The sequence below is a fragment of the Fringilla coelebs genome, assembly GCF_963513975.1.
Source record: "Fringilla coelebs genome assembly, chromosome: 5".
Lineage (NCBI taxonomy): Eukaryota > Metazoa > Chordata > Aves > Passeriformes > Fringillidae > Fringilla > Fringilla coelebs.
Window position 1 is genome coordinate 61,801,796 of NC_140033.1, and position 20,458 is coordinate 61,822,253.

The 20,458-nt window shown below is 41.4% G+C and overlaps 1 protein-coding gene across 6 annotated transcripts in view; it reads left to right on the top strand.

Annotated features, from left to right (window-relative positions):
* DENND5B (DENN domain containing 5B) overlaps positions 1-20,458 on the top strand; it is a 104,481-nt gene that overhangs the window by 35,512 nt on the left and 48,511 nt on the right. For 4 of the 6 annotated variants that reach the window (XM_084206597.1, XM_084206600.1, XM_084206599.1 and 1 more), the window contains exons 2-4: positions 7,329-7,394; positions 11,576-11,685; positions 16,773-17,439. In XM_084206597.1, coding sequence (XP_084062723.1) covers positions 7,329-7,394; positions 11,576-11,685; positions 16,773-17,439 — 843 coding nt within the window. The remainder of the gene's footprint in view (positions 1-7,328; positions 7,395-11,575; positions 11,686-16,772; positions 17,440-20,458) is intronic. The other 2 variants (XM_084206598.1, XM_084206602.1) reach the window with 1 other exon arrangement.

Below are 20,458 nucleotides of genomic sequence, written 5' to 3' on the forward strand. Positions count from 1 at the left end.
TCTGGACAAACACACCAAATAGTTGAGATCTCCAGGATGGGTGGCAGAAGGATGTTTCTTCAGGGAGGCAATAATTTGGGAAGGGGTCAACCAGAAGCACCACCAGAACACTCAGTTCCTCAGGCTGTTTGTAAATGAATACTCTGATGCTGCAAAATACAGATTCAGGTTGAAGTTTCATATTTCTGCGTTAAAGTAAGTCGCATTCAGGCTGTCATATCAGTGCAAACAGAGAATAAACCTTGCTGAATTCAAAGCCTGGGGTGAAGTCCTACTTTAGCAAGCAGCCTTTTTCAGAGGCAAAAGAAGCAGGTTTTGGAAGCTTTGTTGTTTTGCCTGATAAATAAGTTTAGCCAGAAGTTCAGTGTTTTGAGATTCTTTCACGACCCTTGAATTTGCAGCTGTAGGATGTATGTGAGTGCTCAGATTCTTTTAATCTCATACATAGATAGTGGTTTTAATTTCAAAGGGGAATTCTGTTCCCCACATGCACTGCCTGTTCTTGTGACAACTTGGAGACCAGCCCCATTGGACTGCTTGCCTGTATACATGTGAAACCCTTGAAATATTCATTATAGTCTGTGGTGATCTAATATTAGTGAATCATCTCACAGTCCTTTACGAGAAAGGTTTTGGTTTTTTTTTCATTCTAATAGTAAAACTATAGAGTTTATTTTAGCAAATATCCAGTCATACTTGTGCTCAGGTATCCCCTGCTTAGCTTATTGCCAACATCTGTGTAACTGCTGAAATCTGTATCATTTGTTGTCACAAATATTTTTTAGTTTGGGTCTTTGTTCTTGTGTGTGCTTCCCATTTAAATATGAAAAAAAAATTGCTTCCTTAATGTAAATATTTAATGTAATGCACACAGACCTGTTAACCTTTGCATTGAGGAGGCATCCATCAGGGATGCTCCTGGTCTGTATTCTGCAGCTTACAGAATAAATCACCACCAACCTGTCAAACCCTGAAGAGGTATGCAAATGCCTGCGTCTCTTTAATCTGACATGTGTGGATGCTGCCTGATTTGAGATGGGAATTTTAATCCCACAGGAGCTCCTGATGCTACTGCATTGCTGTGCTGAATTAGGAGCCAGCTGGTGTCCAGGTTTGGGGACTGTCTCTATTGTTGCTCAGGCCATTTTGTGGAAGACCCCAGGTGCTTTTATCCTGGAGCAGTGTTCCTGCCAGTGCTCTCTCTTTGGGGAGGAGGGAGTGTGTGTGCTTGTGAATACACTGCATGCTGCTCTTTCTTACACAGAGTAATGATCTTGAGTTGGTGGGCTTATGTGTGATAGGGAATGTTGAGTGGGGACTATTAAAACCCATCCTGAAGCACCCAAAATTACTCTCTTCTGCCTTGAAGGAATAACAACTTTTCCCAAGCAAAATGACAATACTCTTGATTTTTTTTGTAACAGGATGTTCAGATTTAGCTGTCCTACATTGTCACACCAAGACACCACTGCTTTCAGTTGTGTTGCTACACCCATACATTGTGTTAATTCTCTCTCCTTTTCTATGCACTTCCTTGCGTTTTTTTAGACCTCCCAGACTTTGTTCAGTCACAGAAACCATAGGTGCTAAAGTGTGTTCAGCTATGGTCCGTGGCTAATCCAGCCTTGATCTGCTCAGTGTGAAATGCTCCGTTTCTAATGTGTAATTTTGTAACAGCTACTGAGGCTCCAGAACAGCATGGCATGGTTTGCCTCATTAGGTGAAGCATTTTATTTAACTCCGTAAAATTCCACTTTATGCCAAAGGAAGGTGTAAAATACTCCTGGAGTGTCAGGCGTGGTTCTGTTGGAGCAGGGGAGTCCTGTAGGAAAGGGGTGTGTTCTTCCTCCGCAGATCCGTGGAAGTAGAAGCAGCTGCTGTTCCTCTGGGGAGTCCAGTGGAGAAGAGCCGTGTTGGTGTGTCAGAATCTCCAGGTTATATCTGGGTAGGAATGCTTGGCTCCTCCCTCTGGGCGGAGCATCTCACAATGGGATGTTACAGTTCTTATCAGTCACAGGGTGACATTCAATAGCCCCTTATCAGCAGATGTCCCCTGCTGAGGGACCTTGATTATGATCACTCAGGAAGAGAGATAAGGAGAATTGCCCACTTGACACCAGACAACTGCCATACAGATGGCAATAGAATACATCTTGCCTTGCAATCTGGAACACCTTTTCAAGTGAGATCCTTCTTTCCACAAATGATTTGCACCAAAGCATCCCCAAGGCATTAAGGGAATATACTCCCCAAGGCATTAAGGGAAGCCAAAGGGTTTTGGTTCTGGCAGCCTTTGTAGGGATCTCAACTAAATCTAGAGGCACAGTAGAAATGATACTGTGCTTTGAGTTTTCCACCTGGAATCTAGTTTGGATCCAGAAATTAATGTTTGTCCAAGCCTTTGGATTTGAATCCTGAAACTTCACAGTGATCTGGTGATTGGGTCCTGGTGTCAGCTTTCTGTATTTTCAGTAAACTTGGAAACTGGTCACAAAATTGGCAAGAGTGATAAAGCTTAAATCTGGGAGTTGTGCTTTGTCTGAAATAGAGCTCTGCAGCAATGAATAAAACCTAAAGCTGTATTTAACTAATCTAGCTAGTAATGATTTACTTAAGGTTTACACAAGCACAAAGAATATTCTTCACATGGCTTACATGCACAAATACTGTGCACTGATGCACTTAATGATCCCTTCTGTAAACTCACTGGCATTCTTCAATTTGTAAATTAAGCTGCTGTTGTCTTAACACCTGTAGAGATATTCGTGGAGTAATTACAATTGATCTTTCTTTCAAGATGATATTTTTTTCCTTTCAACAATGTTCTAACATTTCTAGCTGACAAAATTCCAATTGGTTTTTTTTTCTCCAAAGCTAACAACTGCATCATCCAGCATGGTGTGTAAATGCCTTGGTCCTTTGGTGACAGCTTTGCCCACTTTGAAAGCATTTGCAGCAGTATGCTGATCTCCAGTTACTGTGGTCCAGCTGGGTTGAAGCAGCTGAGAGCAGTCTGCCAACTGAGATGGTTTTAAGGTAGCTTTTAAGTGGAAGTATCACTTTTTAGAGATGAATACGGCTGTGTGGGCAGCATATCCTTGTCTCTCTGCAGCTCCGTTCCTGCTTGCCACCCTTCTCCATCCGGAAGCTCTGGTAATTTCAAACCTTGCCTGAGGGTTCTTGTGACTTTTTGGTGTGCAGAAGGTTTTTTGTCTTCTAAAAGGATTCATTTGTTGAAAACTGGCGGAAGACTGGCTCTTGGAGACTGTCATGAGGCCAATTCCTTAGTGGCAGCAACTTTTACAGCAGTTGCTCAAAAGTTCGTGCTACACAAGGGAGTGCTTCTACTTTATGCCAATGAAAGAGCTTTGTTGGCTGCAAGCAGCAAAGTTCTTTCTTTGCCTGACCCTTTTCTCACCAAGACCACATATTCACTAAGTTTTGATGTAGCTAGCAGCTGCAGCCTTTGACAGGAGGCACTTGCCTTCCTGTAACCCTGTGCTTGTGAAGGGTGTGCAAAAGTAACTCACTGGTGCCAACAGCATGTGGGCAGTGCTGAGTGAGAACCAGCCACAGGTCCCTTGCATCCTCGCTGTGGCTCAGCACATCAAGGGATGTTCCTCTTGGCAGCATCAGCAAGGAAGGGCTTCCTTTAATCTGGGGAAATCCCAGGGTGAGGTTGCTGAGTCCAGGGAACTGAGGTCTCAAGCTTGTGTGAGGGGGATAAAAAGAAGGCTTAGCTGAGTATTCAAGCTGCAGTGTGGACATCTTCATGCTCTGTTATGTCAAAGTCATTTAGTGCTGAAAATGGTCCAGGTCAAATTAAACGTCTTTCTTTTCTTGTACTGTTGTTTTGGTTGTTTTTTTTTTTTTGCGAGCTGAGCTTAATTTGGGTGACAGGAGATGTTCTATAAATGCAGCTTTGGTGAAATTGCTTCTGGCTTCAAGTAACAAAACACCTGAGACTTGCCATCCTGATGAGTGGAGACTAATATGGGTGCATGATGTATGTGCATTGCAGAGTGGTTTTAGAAAACCCTATCTTAACAGCCCAGTTTAAAAGGTAACTGAATGGACTGGAATTATAAAAATAAAGCTGTTTGTCCCTGTCTTAAAAAAAACCCCAAAGCAAAATTTACTGAAAAATTCCTCTTTCTTTCCTGCATTTTTGCACACAAACCTAAACAGTAGTAGTATGGGCATTTTCAGGATGACAGGTTCTACTTGTTTGTGGGGTTTGGTGGGTTTTTTTCCCTTACCTTTTCTCCAGAAATGCCAACTGGAACAAAGCAGATCTTGAGACAAGACTCTGGTACTACCTCTGTAGTGTACCTCTACAGCAGAGTAGAGAACAGCTTCTGGCTTGAATCTTAAAATAGGTTTTCTGTTGGTGAGACTATTTTCAAAACCAGTCTGAGAATGCAACATCATATCCTAACACAGAAATTAGGTGCATTTGAACTTGAACCTGTCCCTGTAAGAAAGTAGAAAGCACAATCATGAAAGATGTGCTGTGCAAAAGACCTGACTGAGCTCCTGGTCCTGTGTCCTGGCTGTGAAGGGAGGTGAACACATGGAACAAGGAGTGGGAAACTGGCCTTGCAGTGGGTAGGAGGCTGTTCAAACTTCACAGGAATGTGATGGCATCTAAAATACCTTCATTTTCTTCATGGTTCAGCCCAACACTGCAGTAGCCACGTGCCTGTTGCTCCAAAGCCAGGGATCCCCTTGCTGGACAGGCTTTAGCATCCTGCTGCGTTTAAGGACCTGAGCCAGTGTCTTATTCCTGCTTGAACATTTGTCACTCTGACATCATTAATGTTCTTTTGGGAACTGAGAGCTGCATTTTAAACTCTTCAGTTTCATATAGTTATATACCTTGCTCATGTCCTGTGTAACTAAACAAAGACTTAGCAAGCAGTTTAAGAATTATGATGTATAAAACTTCAATTTAAATTGAACTTTTAATTGTTGCTTGGATTGTTTTCTCTATTAGTAGAAATGCTCATTCATTCTATATCATGTGTTCAAAAGATAGAGCAGGTTTGGATATAAACATGTAACAGAAAAGAAAATATGCCACTTGTATGTGAACAGGATAGGCCAAGGATCTCTGGGGCATGTTTTCCCAATATTGGGAGCCCATACTTGTAAAGGCAGTATGAATGAATTCCACACCTTGATTTCTAGAGAAAATAAAGGCCCAAAGTATAAATAATTCCCTGTACTTATAAGTGCAGGTCTGGTTTTATACCTGCTTCACTGTTGCCTGCTAATGCCTTCAGCCTTTGGAGACAGACTCCAAGGTAATTGTGTAGGAGCACCATGCCTTGGGCACCTGTGTATTAAACTCCATCTGCTCCACTGCAAAAAATCACCCAAACAGACCTAATTTGATTTTTTTTTGGATTTGACAAGAATATAATGCAATTTTGGTGTAAAAGGGATGGGGTAATTCATAGTTACTCACTAATGTAGTGACATGTCTGTGATCTCTTGGCTGTTGGGACTTTGGGGCTATTTTAAGACTGACAGTGTTGATGCTGTATAGTGTTATTCAGTAGGCAGATAGTTTAGTATTTTAATCAAGGACAGAAGGAAGAGATTATGGCAAACCAAATTTCTCATTTTAAGCGCCTTTTCTTCTTTATTTAGTCATACAATTACATGTTTATGTAAACAAATCTCCTTTTTAATAGAAGTTTTAAAATACTGCACCTTTTCCAAGTGTAATTAATTTGTGGCACTAATAGTGTTTCATTACATTGTGTTTGTGTAAAGAATTAGGTGGTACAACACAGGAGAGTGTCCTTAGCTCTGTGTTTTTATCATGGTTGGCAATTTGACTTCCTGTGCAGGAGTTTTTACATCACTTCTGTGACTGTTTAGCCATGTGGTTGATGGTAATAAATGGTCAAAGTACTGAAATGGGCATCAAACCAGAGCCTGTCCTAGAGCATCTGGTTATACATGGTTTTACAGGTTGCTCCTTTTCACTCTTCCTATTGCACAGGTGCTGGCTACCTCTGTGGAAGCCCACTGCCAAATTCCCTGTGAATTAAAATCTTTAGGTGAGAGCTGAAAGAAAGGACAGCCTGGCAGAGAGACTTGTAAAGGTAGTGTGGATATGGGCCATTTAGCAAGAGGCATCTCTCTAGTTTTGACAATTGTTTTGTTTAATTTAATGCTTATGCAACTTTTTAGTTCAAACAGCTCAAAATTAGACAGAAATTACTTAAGGCATACCAGGTAGAGAAACATCATCCTGCAGGTTTGAATGTGGGCTGTCTTCAGGTGCCTCCTAAAGAAAAGAGAAAATTATCCTAAAATACATATTCACATCTAAAAATCTCTGTTGAAAGAACTCCTGTGCCCTCTGCTGAGGGTTGTCTTCCCAAAAAATCTGTCCTTGGCAGAACTATCTGTGTCCTCTGCACTGGTTGACACTCAAGTAGGAGGTTGTAGCAGAACTACTCTGAATTTACCCCTAGAGAGTGACTCACCAGAGAGGTCACTGCTATTGCAGCTTTAACACAGCTCTGTAAAAAGATTGAACTTGAGGAGGATTGTGTGATGCCTTTGTGTAGTGTGTGAATCTGACTTTTTTTTGACACAGAAATGCCGAGGCATCTGTGGAAACATTTTTGTTTGTCTGCAGGAGATGAGCAAACCAGTTGGAAGAAGCCTCAGTTAGACCTGCTAGCAGAAAGCTCTTCCTTTAGAAGTGGTGACTGTTGCTGGAACGCATTAAAATGGTTCATCCAAGTTCTAAACATAGCTTATTTATTCAAATCTTAATCTAAAACACCAAGTTATGAGACAGAAATGATGAATGGAGCTATTAGGTAACTTCAGGAAGTCCTGAAAATGGTGTGCAGTACAGGATTGAAGGTGTAACAACACAGCTTACAGTATTATATAAAATTTCTTGGGTTTAGTTCAACACTAGCTGAAGGACTGATATGTTTTTTTCCCCCCTGAGTTTCTCAGGCTCTAGAAGGGCTCAATATGTGAACAAAGATGCCTTTCATAATAGGGAAGCTGTAAAGCAGTTTGTTGTTTGAAGTACTGAGAATTTAATCTTGTTACTAATTTTGACAAGTATTTCTGCCATGTCTGTCATTGCATTCAACACCTCTACAGTAATCCAGTCCTGGAAGGTTTTATTTATCTTGTGGATTTACCCTTTGCCAGTAGTGGGGGGAAGTGAGATTGTGAGGGGGAATATTTAATGTCTGCTTCGTGTTTTTTCCCTTCCCCAGTACATTGTATATCTTTTCATTTTGTTCATACTTGCTTTTTTTATTTCTGTTTGTTACGTTGTGTAGTCTTGTACCAATATCTACAAGCAGATCTCCATGGCAAGAGCTCAGACACTGCAGACAAAACCTCAGGTAAAGAGGGGTTGAGGATAAAGCAATGATCAGGACCTCTCTATTTCCTTATTTTCAGTCTTCTCACTCCTCTTGAATCAAACTGAAAATCACAGATCTGATTCCAAACCAAACCTCTTGGACTTCTTAATTATTTTACCTAATTTAAATCAATATTTGGAAAATTTTGTTCTATTTCTTGAAGCTCTCTTGGCAGATGTGGTTCTCCAGCAAAATCCCACTAATGATGTCAGTAAATTGTCAATCTGTTGGTGGAGAGGAGATCTCTGTGCATAATAGACTTAACAATATTTTGCATGAGGCCATTTTTATGGGATATTTACCCAGAAATCTAACAAGGCTCAGTTATGTGGAGTTGTGAATATGGGGGACTGGAAGGTTCAGCTCCACCAAATTCTGCTACAGAGACACAAAGTTTCCTGACACCTCAGGGAAGCTTCTTTTGCAGTCTAGATTTTAATAGCGATACTGTTGACCTTCACATAGACACATACTCTCCCCCAAAAATTCCAGATAATTTAGAGGTGCTGATAGGGTTCACATGCCCCTATGGTTTCCTGCTTAAATATCATCAATTAATTCCTTTACATAGTGGCATACAAAGGCAGGTTAGACACTGCCTTCCTCCTCAGCCCCCCCAAATCCACTACTGTCTTACAGACAACTCAGATTTTAAACTTGGGAATGAAAACTGTTTTGTCCGCCTTGTCCCAGTCCTCCCTTTCTTATAATCTCCATCCTCTGCTATGAGATTATGAGACTGTGAGGTCAGAAACAAGAGCTTTGAGTTACAATGTCCTTGAGCTCTGATCAGCCTCTCCCTGCCACCTTGGCATCCTGGAAGAAAAGCAGCAGAGCAGTCCTGCACTGCTTAAACTAACCAGTTCCTGAGCCTGACAATTAACAGCTTGCTTGCTCCCAGCCAGGCACTGTTATTCCTGTGCCCACATTGTTTTCTCCCTCACACATTGTGTATTATTTGCTTCTTGTGCAGGGTCATCCTGTTATTTAATAAGCTGAACAAAATTCCATCTGCAGGGAGAGGCCATAGCTGGGTGTGCTGAGCACTTTTAATCAGAGGTGGTCACCAGGAGCACTGTGCATAGCTGTGCTCCCAGTGTGTTCCTCTAAAGGAATAAAAGATATTTTTGTTTCTGTAGTCACAGGCATTCCTGTCTGTGTTCCAGAGCTTGGAAGGAGTGACAGATAGCTGGCATTCCCTGGACCAGAGGGTGGAAGATGCCTCTGCCTGTTTGGTACAAAGCTTTGTGTGCCTCTGTCACTGTGACAATAATTGAAACAGATCTGTTTAAACCTGAAGATCACTAAATTTTTATGTAGGATTACTCTTACGAAAGTCATCATGCTTAACAGCTTCATGACTGTAGCTGCATTTCCCTAGTAATTGTATCTTTCATCCAAAACATGGATCAGGCTTGTTTTCAAATTTTGAGCAATCTTTTTGTTTTGAAATGAAATTAGCACAGTTTTTCTTGATCTAGCATCCATCACTTCACTATTTGATTTTAATTTGAAACTAAATGTCCCTTTAAAAGCCAGCTCCTTAAAGGAAGGCACAAATTTAAGAGTACCATTAACAGGATGTAGTATCCAAATGAAATGGAAGCTGAATCTGACACATTTTGCACACTTTTTAAAAGTACTTGATTTTTTTAAAAATATCCTGAAAGCAAAAGGATTGAATTCAAATGCAGTTTTTTAATTTGCCTCTGAGAGTTGTGCTGTTTGCACGGGCAGCATGCATCAAATACAATGTTCCTGTCCACATAGGAGTGTTACCTGGCCATTAGTATTTTAGCAAATAGATTCAATTTGCATTTAATTCTTGGTTCCCTTTAAATGTGCCTTGCTAATCCTGTTGGGAAAGTTAGCAGAGAAGCACTCAAAAGCATGTGGGAGGTTTAATGAAAATTCACTGTTCGTCTGGAGTAACAGCTAAGCAAATTCTCTGTGCCACGTGTGACTCAGCAGTTGGGAGCTACCAAGGCTGAGAGCTGAGAGGATCAGGTACCTTTCAGTGCAGATCCCTCCCCTCATGTTTGCCAAGAAGATTCTGCTCCCTGTGGTTCTCTTCCAGCTGCCTGTCAGTGTGGAGCTGGCTGTTGTGGTCCATGATTTTCATCTGGTTTTGGTGAGAGTTGGGGTGTTTCCTGCTAGTTTGGGCAAATGATGGCATTTCACCCTCACACACGGGCTGCTCCTGTCACATCCTTGTGTTGTTGTTTTCCTAATTGATCTGTCTCCTCTAAAAGCTTGTCCTGCTTGTCTTTCCATGAAGCAGCTTTGTATGGAGGGTGCAATGTCATGTCCTTTCAAACTAATGACTTTACATGAAGTAATGATTTTACTCCAGTGTGGTGTCTTGGCTCTTTGCTTTTCCCTCATGATCACTGATTGAGAGAATAGCATTTTCTCTATGTGTGTTTTACCTAAAGTTTATATTTTTCTTAAACTACTGGAATGGTAAAATGCAAACACTGCAGAGACTCTATGAAGGTAAGTTGTTTGTACCATTTCTTTTCCTGGATAAAATGAATCCATGTTGTCAGCCTACAGGGACATTGTAACTGCTGGGTTTGGGCAGATGGATTTCTTAAAGCAAAACTTTTTCTATTTTTTTTTTTTTTTTTTGTCATGAGAAAGGAAACCTTTAAAGAAATTTCAACTTCAGCAGTCACTTACTGCTAGCAGCAGAGAACTTCATTAAGTCATCCAGATATTCTCTTCTACCTTTTAGTTGAAGCAACCAAATAAATTTAGTATCAAATACCTGCCTTTCTGCCAAGTCACAGTAAACTCTGTCAGATGTGAGAATGATTGAAGAGCTAATTGGGAAATAACCTCGTGCATATTTGCTTGATTATGCAAACATGTTAATTACTATCACCCAGAATGTTGATTCTAAGAAGCAAAGATGTTGCTGAATATGTCTAAGTACATACCTGGAGAGAATTTTTGCTGACTTTGCTTGGTAGGATCTTTATTTTGTGAAATTTTGGTAATTGGTGGATGACACTGGGTCTTATTGGCTCTGCAAAGAACCTTTGGACCAAAATAAGAGATTATTCTACTGCCATGTTCTGAAATGGAGAAATGGTCTCTTTTTGGTGTATTTGGTCTGAGCTTGTAACTGAGTTTGAGGAGGGTCTTCATAGATTATCAAATCCTACCATTAAACCTGGCACTGCCTTTTTGCTACTGAAACATATCCCCAAGTGCCACATACATATGTTTTTTGAACACTTCCAATGGTGATGATTCCACTACTATGATGCTGCAATGTGTCTAAATCCTGTGTTCAAAAATAAGTGTTGTATAAAAATAACAATATCTTTAAAATCTTAGAGATTACTTGGGAAGGAAAAGATTAAAAACCCTTTCTCAGAATGCACTTGCATGTTAATGCTGTTGGAAGAGCTGGTTTTGTGTGATAGCGTAATAGGTGGTAATTTAATTAATAAATTTTAAGAACTCCTTGGTTTGATTACTGTTTTGCATGCTGTAGACAATCCAGTGGGGAGAACTCCATTAACAACATCAATGTGAAATACAATATTTGTATGCTGATAACTGGATGCATTGAAGTCTAATTTCAGTTTTCCTCTTTGCACTTGCTAGATTCTTTGTGTGGAGAAAGTATGTCCTTGAAATTTGATGTAGAAAAAATAAATGTTTAATTTTCACATAGGACTTGTAATATAAAAAATATCATCTATAATGAATGCTTGAATAATTTATAATAGCCAAGAGGTGCTCATATTTTTTGTCGACCTTAAAGACAGCTTCTGACAAACTTGAGAGAAAGTGCTCTTTCACTAAGTAAAGCTGTCTCTAGATACTCAAGCTGTTGGAGAAGGTCAAGAATGCAGCTGATTGCAAGGTGTTTTTCTGTAAAATTTCAGCAGTGATTTTTCTCTTGACAATATATTTCCATTCTGTAAATACTAAACTGGAAGCTGTGTTGCAACTGCAGTAAGATTTTGTGGGAAGGAGGGTAAGGTCAGACTGAAGGGGAATCTTTCCTATTTCTCTTTTCAAAGTAGTACCTCTGAGAGTCAAAATGTCCATCAGATTTGATTTAATAAAAAAAAGAAAACCCAAGTCAGCTCTCTCCGAAGCCTCACTGCTGTTTCGAGTCATTATTTCTTCATTTGTTGCAGGAGAGAATTTCGACCAGAGTCCCCTAAGAAGAACCTTCAAGTCCAAAGTTTTGGCCCATTATCCTCAGAACATTGAGTGGAACCCCTTTGACCAGGATGCTGTCAACATGGTAGGTAGAGAAAAACTCTCTTCTGAGTTACCGATGGCATCAACTCTAGAGAGGTTCTTGGGTTGTTTACAGCCAGCCCTTGTGATGCTCTTGTGGCTGTGGGGCTTCTGCTGGGACTGAGCACTCACTGGACAGAGGAAGAGGTGTTGTGAAAACACAGAATGCTTTCAGGCACAACAGAAGTCAAGTGTTGCATTCCCTCGTTAGTTCTGGGTGTGCTGTGTGATAAAACAAGTCCAGGCACCATCCCAGGGACTGGCCAAGAGGGGTGTGGTACCTAGCACGCCTATCCCCAGGTAGGAAGGAGGCAAACCAAGGAATTTTTAAGATCTTGATATCCATGTGAGGTTTGGGAATACGAAACACCTTGATTGTGCAGGCAAGGGAAAGAGGAATCTTTACACAGAAGCTGGAACTTGGCTAAACCGTGGCTTTTGCCGAGTCATCGCTTTTAGTGGCACCTCTGCACCAGTGCTCTCCTGTACATCTCTTTCCTCTCAGACATATCTGATGGGAGCAGCTGTGTGCTGAGTCCCATGGACTGGGAAAGGAGGGGGAAAAGTTCCTGGAGTGGGGATAGTGACAACTGAAAGATTGATGATCCACTGGGAAGTTTTCTGAAGAGATGGTAATTAAAGGGTGATTCCAAAATCACCAAAGCACTTGTTAAGAGCATATAACCTGACAAAGACAACAGATTACTGGTATTTGAGCTTCCCAGTGCAGAAAATGCCATATGTTTCTTAATTTAAAAGTAATCAATTGTTGTGACAGTAACACTGAACAATATTATAGCTGTTTTAAAAAATGTGATTTGGGTCTAAGTCAACATTGGAAAATTAGGAAGGCCCTTCCCCCAGTCTAGGTTAGATGAACTTTGCATTTGAGGAAGGCAGGACAGCAGACCACCTGCTTCAAAACAGAGCTGATCTCATTGTGTAGTGCAAGTGAGAAGTCAGGAGAATCTCCTGGCCCTCACCCAGCAGATGGAGAGGTGGGGAATACATAAAACCCACATTAAGTTGGCTTTTGCAAATGCAAAAATATTCATTTGGAACTTTCCTGCAGTCATGAAGATGTAGAGATCTGGAGTTCATCTCAATTTCCACCGAATTTTATTTTTGGCATTCTGACAAATATTTAACAGGAAAGCACAGGAGCTGGAAGCTGCAGTAAGACAGAGAGCTGATAGTGTGGCACTACACTTGCACAGAAGGGCAGAGATGAGCCTGGCCGCTCCCTCTGCCTGCTGACAGCTGGGGATTTCTGTCTTCTGCTTCCAAATGTGCACTGCTGGAGTTGGGGTGGCATTTGGGCTGGTCTCCACATCACTGTGCTGATACAGAAGGCATGAAGGACTCAGAGCAGTGTTTCATCAGCAGTTAAGATGGTAATAGCTCAACTGCCAAGGTTATTTATGCCTTTTAGTTCTGCCTTTGCATTGGGGGAGTGCCAGTATGAAGTAATGAGGGGTGTGCAGCAGGAATAAAGCAGCTGGAATTGCTGTGTTATTTGTCTCTCACCTCACAGTGGAGAATGTCTAATATTCATGAAGTGTGATCACAGTATTGGACAAAAATGGAATGCTAAAACCAGCAAGAGGCCTATTAAAATAATTGAACGGAGCTGCCTCAAACACATCTTTCATTTGCAATGTGTCTTGGAGAAAAAAAAAGGCATTTACTAACAGCAGCAGTATTTAATGATCTTTTAAATTATCTTTTAGAAAACTTCTTTATTGTTTTGATCTGAAACATCATTTAAATATCCACCTCCACAGAATCTCTTGAGGCAATTATTGGCCTTTCTGATCTTGCCTTGCTGTATCAGTTCTGCCTATGGGTTTGCTTTATGTGAGCTTCCAGAAGCAATTTTCCTCAGACAAGAAAATGCATAAATCCTTGAAGGGTAACTTGTGAGAACTCTGGCTTTGCTGGATGCCTAAGGAATTTCAATTGCCTTCTGGAACCATCCTGTTGTTTTAAAAATAGCCCCCTGAAGTTCCAAGCAATCAAGCTGCAAAGGAGTCATGCTTTCTCTCTGTTTCAAAGTATATGTCAAAGAGCAGACTTCTCTTTAATAGGGAATTGTGTCTTTCCCCCCACTGCTTTTTGTGATTTTCCCTGCCTAACCTCACACACCATCTTTTGTGGCCATTCTGCAAGTAATTGTTGTACCAAACTAAGATTCTCAGTAAGGAGATAGAGAAAATTTTAGAATATGAGCTTCCTATTTTAGCCCTGTGATTCACCAAGGTATAAATCTTTGCCTGTATTTCTGAAACTCAAGGAAGCATTATCTGTTTGTTGTCTCATGTACTGAAATAAAAGAACTAGAGGTTCCCTGGTGGAATTTAAAGGAGCAGGCTTTAACAGAAACAAAAGCAAAGCATCTTTCTCTCCACCCCCTCACCCACAGTGCAGTTTGGGTGTGGAGCTTGCTGCCACAGCATGTTGTGAACGTGAGAAATACATCAAGGCTTAAAAAGTGAAATGAAGGTTCTAGTGGAGAAGTGAACCAGTGCTGGTGGGCAGTGGTCCAGAGGGGACCTTTGGCTCAGAAATAGCTGCAAATGATGATGGCTGGGAGAAGGGAGGGAGGGAGTATGGGGGATGTGTGTGTGTCCTGCCTCTGTGCTTGGGGAAGGGCTATCTCCTGCTCAGGGCTTCCAGAGACTGGTTATGGATTTGCTGATACCTCTTTATCTATCCTGGTGCAGCTTCCTTTTGTTTTTACAAGCCATCTTGGTTATAAGCCTTATTGCAAATCTGGTGTAATTCCACGGTTTTCTGCTGATGGATGCCTTTAAATACAAATAGTGAAGTGAAACAAAATCATGTCCTTTGATCAGTAATCTTGGATAGTTTTCAGTTTTTATGCAGAGATGCAATGCAGGTGACTGACTGTGTTCTCAGCATTAGTGAGCCAGATTCATACCAGCAGGCTAAAATTTCACCCCCCCCTTAACACAACCCAAGCTTCTCTCCAACACTCTCCTGTGGCATGTGTGACACAGATGAGATGGGAAGTGATTGATGTCCGAGGCCCTAAGATGAAAGTTTTCATGCATTAACCACAAATTCAAAGCTTTCTGTATTGCTGGAAAATGATTACAGGCTCTTCCTTTTGATCTTAGCTTCTTAAGTGACTCCTGGTCATTCCTCCTGCCTCAGTTCTTCCCATCGTTTTTTTATTTTTCCTCTGCTTTTTCCTGTGTCCTCCTAACCACAGCAGACAGCAGGAGTCTCTGGGCCAAGGTTTGCAGCCAGGGTCTTAAAAGGTCAATATTCTGCATGTGTCAAATTGTGGCTGGAACGTAATAGATGGGCATCCCTTTGTGTGTGCTTACCCAGTATATAAAGGACAGGGGAATGATAATTAAGGCTTGGAGGAAATTTATTTAAACAGCCTTCTGAAACAGTCTCAGCTGATCTGAATTTCCCTGATGCCTATCTGTGCCTGATTGTAATAGTATATCTAATTTGCTTGTCCAGGTATTTTTCTGTAAAGTGAAGAAAATTTAATCTCTGATAGCATTGAGATTTAAGCCTATGATTTCAGCCTGCTTGGCTTTGATAAGGCTTACAGCCATCATAGAAAGCCCACATTCTAGAAATAAATTTTTATTAAGCAAGCCTGCCAAAAAATGAGGTTAAGAGAGATATTTATTGTGGAGAATAAATTTAAATAAAGTGTGAAACAAGAATTTTTACTACTTCTTTATTGGAGAAGCCTTAACCATGGCACTGCTGTTAATGCCTCAATAAAAACTATAAAGCTGTTGAATAAAAATGTGGCGGCTCTTCAGAAGGAGAAGAGCAATTCTATTTCTGCAATTTCATGGTTTGTGTCAGCAAAGCCCATCAATTGAATTAAATTCTTTTGCCAGCTCCAGGCCACTTATTTCCTTACACATTACCTTTTTGAGCAATACATGAGAGCTGTCCTAGATAATTTAGGGGCCTGATAGCCTGTTGTGGAGTCTGGACCACTTGCCTAATTCCCAGTCTTACCAGACTCTTGAATGGTCTCTGCAAGGTGCACTGCTGAAGTTCAGGGTAGGATGTGCCTGAAAATATCTAGTTATTTCTTCTGACCTCTTCTAGCACCAGAGGAATTTACTCATGCTCAAGGTGAGACATCAGGGGAGGCACTCAGTTGTGCCTAGTTTCACATACTCTAGTAAAGTTGGCTGCTACTGTTGCCTTTTTTGAAAAGGAACACTTTGAAGGTTCTCCTTCTCTTCTTTCCTTTTATTTCTTCAGATGGTACAAATAAAGCTATAGTCCTTTGATTATAAATATACTTATTTAGCTAGAACATGAGCAGTTTCCTGCTGATATGCAATTCAAACAAGTTTTGCTGGATGTTTGTTATTTTGTGTTAGATGGTTGATAGCATTCCCAAAAAATGTCTGGAAAAATGCCTTGATTTATCACTAGGGCCATGCTTCAGAGAAACACCCATTGTAGCAGAATCACTGCAAGGAATTTTGCTGAGTGGTAAATCAAAAATGAGGCTTTCATAGATTTTGGGTGTTTCCCTCCCTGCCCCTCCTTTTATCCAGTCTAAGCTATTTGGTAGCACTTAGAGAAGAAAGTAAATGTAATAGTTTCCAGTCAGCTGGGGTTTGGTTTGTTTGTTGTTTTTTTTCCCCCCAGAAAATTAGGGAAGATCAAAGAATTCCAAGAAGCCTATGTAATTTAAATCCAGTGGTATAAGATGCTTCCTTCACTCTGATTTTAGAGTACTGTGGGCATATATATGCAAATGAGAGCGGAGCTGGATGTTTTTATATGATGCTTAAATAAATGGCACAAAGACCATTCAGTAGTGAAAAAACATTTTCACCAAGTAATGAAAGTGAGTCGTAATGACTTAATGGATGGGTTATTTTGGAGGGTGCTTTCCTTTCTTCAGTCATGTCTCCCTCTTAAGTAGCGTCAGTTGTTTTGTTCTTGGACACTTTTTTTTTAACAGTAAATGGCTTGCTGTGATTCAGGGGATAAAAAGAACGTGCCAGTACAGCAAAAATAGCAAAATAAAATTGTGTCTTGGGTAACTCTGTTTCTTGTCTCCTCCCTTAGCTGTGCATGCCCAAGGGGCTGTCGTTCAGGACGCAGGCGGATAACAGGGACCCGCAGCTGCACTCGTTCATCATCACCAGGGAGGACGGCTCCCGCACCTACGGCTTTGTGCTCACCTTCTACGAGGAGGTCACCAGCAAGCAGATCTGCACGGCCATGCAGACTCTGTACCAGATGCACAATGCAGAGCAGTACAGCAGCGTCTGTGCCTCCTCCTCCTGCAGCATGGACTCCCTGGCCAGCAGCATCGACGAGGGTGACGCCACGTCCCTCGCCAAGCTCCAGCGCTACAACTCCTACGACATCAGCAGGGACACGCTCTACGTCTCCAAGTGCATCTGCCTCATCACCCCTCTGCCCTTCATGCAAGCCTGCAAGAAGTTCCTGATCCAGCTCTACAAGGCAGTGACCTCCCAGCAGCCGCCGCCTCTGCCCCTGGAGAGCTACATCCACAACATCCTCTACGAGGTGCCCCTGCCGCCCCCGGGCAGGTCGCTCAAGTTTTATGGGGTTTACGAGCCCATCATCTGCCAGAGACCCGGGCCCAACGAGCTGCCCCTCTCTGACTACCCTCTGAGGGAGGTCTTCGAGCTGCTGGGCCTGGAGAACCTGGTCCAGGTCTTCACCTGTGTTCTTCTGGAGATGCAGATCCTTCTGTACTCACAAGGTGGGCACTCATCCAGCAGTGTCTGTTTCCAGCAGGCAGTTCCTGGGCGGCTGCAGCCACAGGAGCTTGTAGAATTTCATGTTATATGGAGCTAAGGTTGATTTTTGAAATGTGAGAATGCACTGAAAAAATGAGAGAAATGAGTGTGTCCTAATGAAAGCACTAAATAATTGTTTCCTCCAGGCAGTCTAGGTGCTGCTTGTTTAATTATGCATTGTATTTATCACTTGTGGCAGCTAGCAATAGAATACATTTGATTATTATCCTCACACTGCCCTTGATCATGCAAGACAGCATGAAATTAATCCTATCTTTTTCAGAAATACCAGCAGAAAGTAATACATCTTCCAGAAGACACTCTTGCTGCTACTTTGTTTTTCAAATTTCAGCAGCGTATCAAAGTCTAGTGTGATTTCCTGCCTCCCATACAATGGATATGTTCTTGTTAAAGCAGTTTTAGCACTTGGAAGCTAAATATTTAATGGTGGATTTTGATATTGAGTGGAACTACTGGACATTCCTTTTTTTAGTCCTGCTTGAGGTATTTGGGAATGTTGCTGACAAAAATGCAGTTGGTCAAACATTGGCAGAAGTTGCTTGCACAGAGCCTGTCCATGTTCCATGCTGAAGAGTGCCAGCAAGCTTTGGAAAGTCTGGTTTTGAAAACCTTTTCTCTTATGGTTGTGTCTTTCTGTAATCGTGCAGCACTCTGCTGCAGGTTTGGGGAATCCTGACCTAGCACTGGGCAGGCTTTGGGATTTTACACTCCTATTCCTGTTTCCTCTAGGATGTTGGTTCCTGTCAGTGTGGCCCTGGTGGTATTTGGATGCCCAACATGTCAAGGTCAAGTTTTCCTGCTGACTTTCAAGGGGATGTTCAGACTTTTTGGGTGTTCCTCTGTGTCTCACTGGAAGCCTGCCTGTGTAATTTGGGTTCCCAAATGGCATCTGTGATTCTGACCCTAAATTAGGAAAATGTGCATCAGGGAAAAATTTTCAGGGGTGGGGGGAGTGGTTTCATCAGAGGAGAATGAAAAACCTGGAGCCAGGATGCCTTTTAGTGAAAAGAGGAAAAGATGCTGAATACCCAGCTTTGTCAAGAGAAGTGGTTTGAGCAGCAGACAGCTTGAAATGGAGCAGGGAGAGAGGATGGGAAATCGTCTAAAATGGGTTTGGATAATGAACCTTCAGGCTCCAGAAGGGATGGCTTGGGTTTGCCATATGAAAGAAAAGGTCAGGAAGTGTGTAATGGTAATGCTAATAACTAAATGACTGAGAATGGGGAAGAATGTTCAGGGAGGTGGAAAAAGGTTAGTTCTTCTGCAAATGACTGAATTCAAAGGGTTGATAGTTCTTTGCAGAGCTCTTCTCCACATGGACTCCAGGGGTTTGCTTTCAACAACTGAAAATGAAAGGTTTTATCTTCTCTCAGTTTGAAGTGTGAGCAGAAATCCTGCTGTTAGTTTTGATTAGGCTGCTTTTCCCCTCCCTCCTGCTTCTGTGTGTGTGTGTGCAGTTATCCCCTTTCTTCCTCAGTTTGAATCATGCTGCCTTTGCCACTTTGCACTGGGGTTTGATATTAAACAGCAGCACCGCTGAAATGCCTCTCACCCATCCCTGCTCATCAGTCCTACCCTGTTCCCTGCCTATGGACTCACTGAGAGCTGAGATTTTTTTTGTTTTCTTTTTTCTTTCTCGCTGAAAGATAGCAGCATTAGGAAAAATGTGCTTGTCAGGTTACATTTTAGTAATAGTTTGTGCATGTGGAGAGCAACCTCTATATGCATGACTTTTGCCATAGTCATTGAGACAGATACAAAGTATCCACTAAATAATTTTGACTCAGCCTCATGTCCACCAGAAGTTAGATAAATGTTGTTCTTCCAATTTCTAGTTATAATTTAAGGGTTTGTTTGGTTTCATTGTGTGGGGTTTTTTTTAAAGAAAAGTGAGATAGTGAGAAGTAATCCTTTCTACCTTTCAAGTTTCAGAATTTTTTTTCTTCCCCCTCTCTTCTCTTCTATTTGTGAATCTAGGGATGTCCTTGACATGACTTTTTAGTTGCCTATCTAACATAGACACAATTTGATGGTGCATGGGGGAAAGTATATAGCTGTGTTAGGGAAATTCTGTGATTATGTAAATAGCAGCGTAATGCTGGTTCCCAGAGGTGAGGAATGTGGAGTGGAGGGCAAGTGCAAAGCCTCAATTTTGGCATACCCTGATAGCTGAGTGCTTGGCTAATTGTGTACTGGGGCTTCTTTTAAATGTCAGTCTTTCAATTCCTAAAAAAGAAAACAGCAGCTATTTTCCAATTTGAAATACAACCAGCCTAGAATGTACCAAAATCTGCTCTCTTCAGCTTTGAGATTGTGGTATTTTCAGGGTCCCCTGTGGCAGGAAGGAAATTATGACTCTGACTCCATGTTCTTAGAAGGCTAATTTATTATTTTATGATATTATATTATATTAAATAATATACTAAATATATAATACATTAAAGAATATACTAAAATTATACTAAAGAATAGAGAAAGGATACTTACAGAAGGCTTAGCAAGAATGATAATGAAAAATTCGTGACTCGCCAGAGTCTCAACACAGCTGGATGTGATTGGTCAGAAGTTAAAACAATTCACATGAAACCAATCAAACATTGACCAGTTGGTAAACAATCTCCAAACCACATTCCAAAGCAGCAAAACACAGGAGAAGCAATCAGATAATTCTTGTTTTCATTTTTCTCTGAGGCTTCTCAGCTTCCCAGGAAAAGAAGTCCCAGCAAAGGGATGTTTCAAAATATATGATTGTGACATGAGATCCATCAAGGAGAAACACATTTTTGAGCTCCCTAGTTCTTTCAAGGCAAAAGATGAAAAGGCTTTGGCTGACACATCTCTTGTTCCAAAATGACAAAAGAGAGGCATTTTGCAAGTTCACCATTCTTTGCCTTTCTGCTTTAAAGAGGGTGGACTCATTGGACTGTGTTTCCAGAGGCCTGGCCTTGCTGCAACCTTCCC